The sequence below is a fragment of the Rattus norvegicus genome, chromosome X (assembly GCF_036323735.1).
Source record: "Rattus norvegicus strain BN/NHsdMcwi chromosome X, GRCr8, whole genome shotgun sequence".
Classification (NCBI taxonomy): domain Eukaryota; kingdom Metazoa; phylum Chordata; class Mammalia; order Rodentia; family Muridae; genus Rattus; species Rattus norvegicus.
Window position 1 is genome coordinate 53,546,709 of NC_086039.1, and position 2,242 is coordinate 53,548,950.

At 45.5% G+C, this 2,242-nt stretch overlaps 1 protein-coding gene across 1 annotated transcript; it reads left to right on the forward strand.

Moving 5' to 3' along the window:
• The first annotated feature begins 565 nt into the window (after nt 1-565).
• Nucleotides 566-1,543, forward strand: Fthl17a (ferritin, heavy polypeptide-like 17, member A). Its single transcript, NM_001408873.1, has one exon. The coding sequence runs from the start codon at nt 862-864 to the stop codon at nt 1,408-1,410; it is 549 nt and encodes a 182-aa protein (NP_001395802.1). The 5' UTR covers nt 566-861; the 3' UTR covers nt 1,411-1,543.
• Nucleotides 1,544-2,242: the final 699 nt, after the last annotated feature.

Here is a 2,242-nt window from a genome sequence, read left to right on the forward strand (position 1 = left end):
GAGTTACAGATAGCCTTGAGCTGTCTGTCTGTTTACAGCCAGACTCTAGTCCTCAGCAAAAGCACTTCGTGTTTGTAATAGCTAAGCCATCTCTTTAGCTCCCGGATTTTATGGTTTTTAAAAATTATTTTATTGTATATTTTATATTATTTATTATTATGTGTATGTGTGTACAAGCTTGGGCATACGACTGTACAAACGAGGTCACAGGATAAATGTTGAGAATCATTTCTCTTCTTCCTCAAGTTCTGGGGACCTAACGCCTTGCTCGTATTTGTTTAGAAATACTAGGTGTGTTGATCTCTCCCAAGGAGGGGCATTACTGTAAATATTGAAGTCACAGGCCAAGACAACTAAATCTTCACAATATGAAATAATGGTATCCCACGGGAAAAACTACTTTAATGAAACAATCATGATTAAGTGATATTCAAATAATTTCCTTAAAGTAACCAACCATCTATACAATTTAATGGCAACAAACAAACGAACAAACTTGGGTGGATATTCACAAATCTAAAAGCTATCACAGAGTTAGAATGCTCTGTATAATGCTGTCCAGGTTGCTGTGGAACACTATCCTGTTCTATTCTTCGACCTTTGACCTGGTTCAACCGCCTTCGGCTCCTACGGCCAGGTCTTGCTGTCTCTAGTGCTGTCTTTCCCCCACATTGGGCGGCTACTGCTTTTGTCTCCGCCTCAGAATCTGACTGGCTAGAGTCAGGAGCTGATATTCTCGCACTCCCAGATCCTCCTCCCTTTCCAGAAGCGACTGAGACTCTGCCGCCACATTCGCTAGCTCCACAGCTCGCAAACGGTCAGGTGCTGCCTTCCTGCTCAAGCCGACCTCGTGGTGCTGCCATGGCCGCTTCTGTCTCTCAGATGGAACAGACATACCTGTCGGAGTCTAATGCTGCCCTCAACTCTCAGATCCAGTTGCAGCTCTACGGCAGCTACATCTACCTCTCCATGGCCTCCTTCTGCAATCAAGAGGAAGTAGCCCTGGGGTCCTTCGCCCTCTTCTTCCTCCGTCAGTCACAGAAGTGGATGGGACGCACTGAGATGCTCTTCTCCCTGCTGACCGAGCGCCAGGGCTCCCTAACCCTTGGAAGAATTGCCAGTCAAGACCGCCAGGACTGGTTGGATGGCCTCATGGCGATGGAGTGCGCTTTCCATCTGGAGAAGACACTCAACCAGAGCCTTCTGCAGCTGTACAACCTGGCCAACAGCAAAGGTGACCTCTACCTCTGCAACTTCCTGAAGAGCCATTTTCTGCCCCAGCAGGTAGAAATCCTCAAGGAGATGGGTGGCTACATGACCAACCTGCGTCGGATGGGGGCTCCGGAAAATCGCAACGCCGAGAAGCTCTTCGATCAGCTCACCATGGCAGACAGCATCAAGGAGAAGTGAAGAGGGACTGTCCCGGCTTGGGTGGGGTCTTCCTCAGCTCCTCAGGCAAGATGTTCACACTATACTCGTAGAAGCTTACCTAGTCTTTCTGTTTGGCATTCTTTGCAATAAATTCTTCTGTTTCTAAGCAGAACAACCGCTTCAGTTGAGTCATATGTGTAAAATTCTCACCTTTAAAGAATGAAGACAGATTCCCTTGCAGGTCTAAAATGAGTATCCAGGTCTCTTCACACCCAAGCTGGGTCTCCTTGCAGCTGAGAGCTCAAGTAGGTAGAAGGGAAAGGATATTCACAGGTCCTGGGAAACGGACCAAAATAGCCTTCTCTTATGAACAGTGCGAGCTTGGGGTGGGGTTGGGGGTGAGGTGGGTTAGAGTGGAATGAGTGGCCCGTGTGTAGTATGGGAAAAGTGCAGACGTGTGGTAAAATTTTAAACACATGAATGAAGTCAAGTAAATGTAATTGGTAGGGATTAAAACAGTGGTCAAAGGCCTCTCGAGCTGGAGTTACAGAGGGCCCTGTGCTGCCTGGCTGGTTGGAGCCAGACTTGGATCCTCAGCCGGAGCAGTTCATGTTCTTAATAGCTGAGTCATCTCTTTAGCCCCTTCAGTTTATTCTTCTGTTTTTACTATTTTATTGTTTATTTTATTTTATTTTATTTTATTTTATTTATTATCATGTATGTATATCCAGGCTCAGGCATGTCAGTGCACATATTATACAAATACCAAGTAATTGTTTAAAAATGAACTTCTTTATTATTCATTCTCAGTTTTAAAAAAAGCAGTTCTCAATCTGGAGGTTGAAAGACACTTTCTCAGGGGTGGAATATC

Bases quoted from the DNA above. Each gene is read 5' to 3' on its own strand.
- Fthl17a (NM_001408873.1), top strand. From the start codon at position 862: ATGGCCGCTTCTGTCTCTCAGATGGAACAGACATACCTGTCGGAGTCT.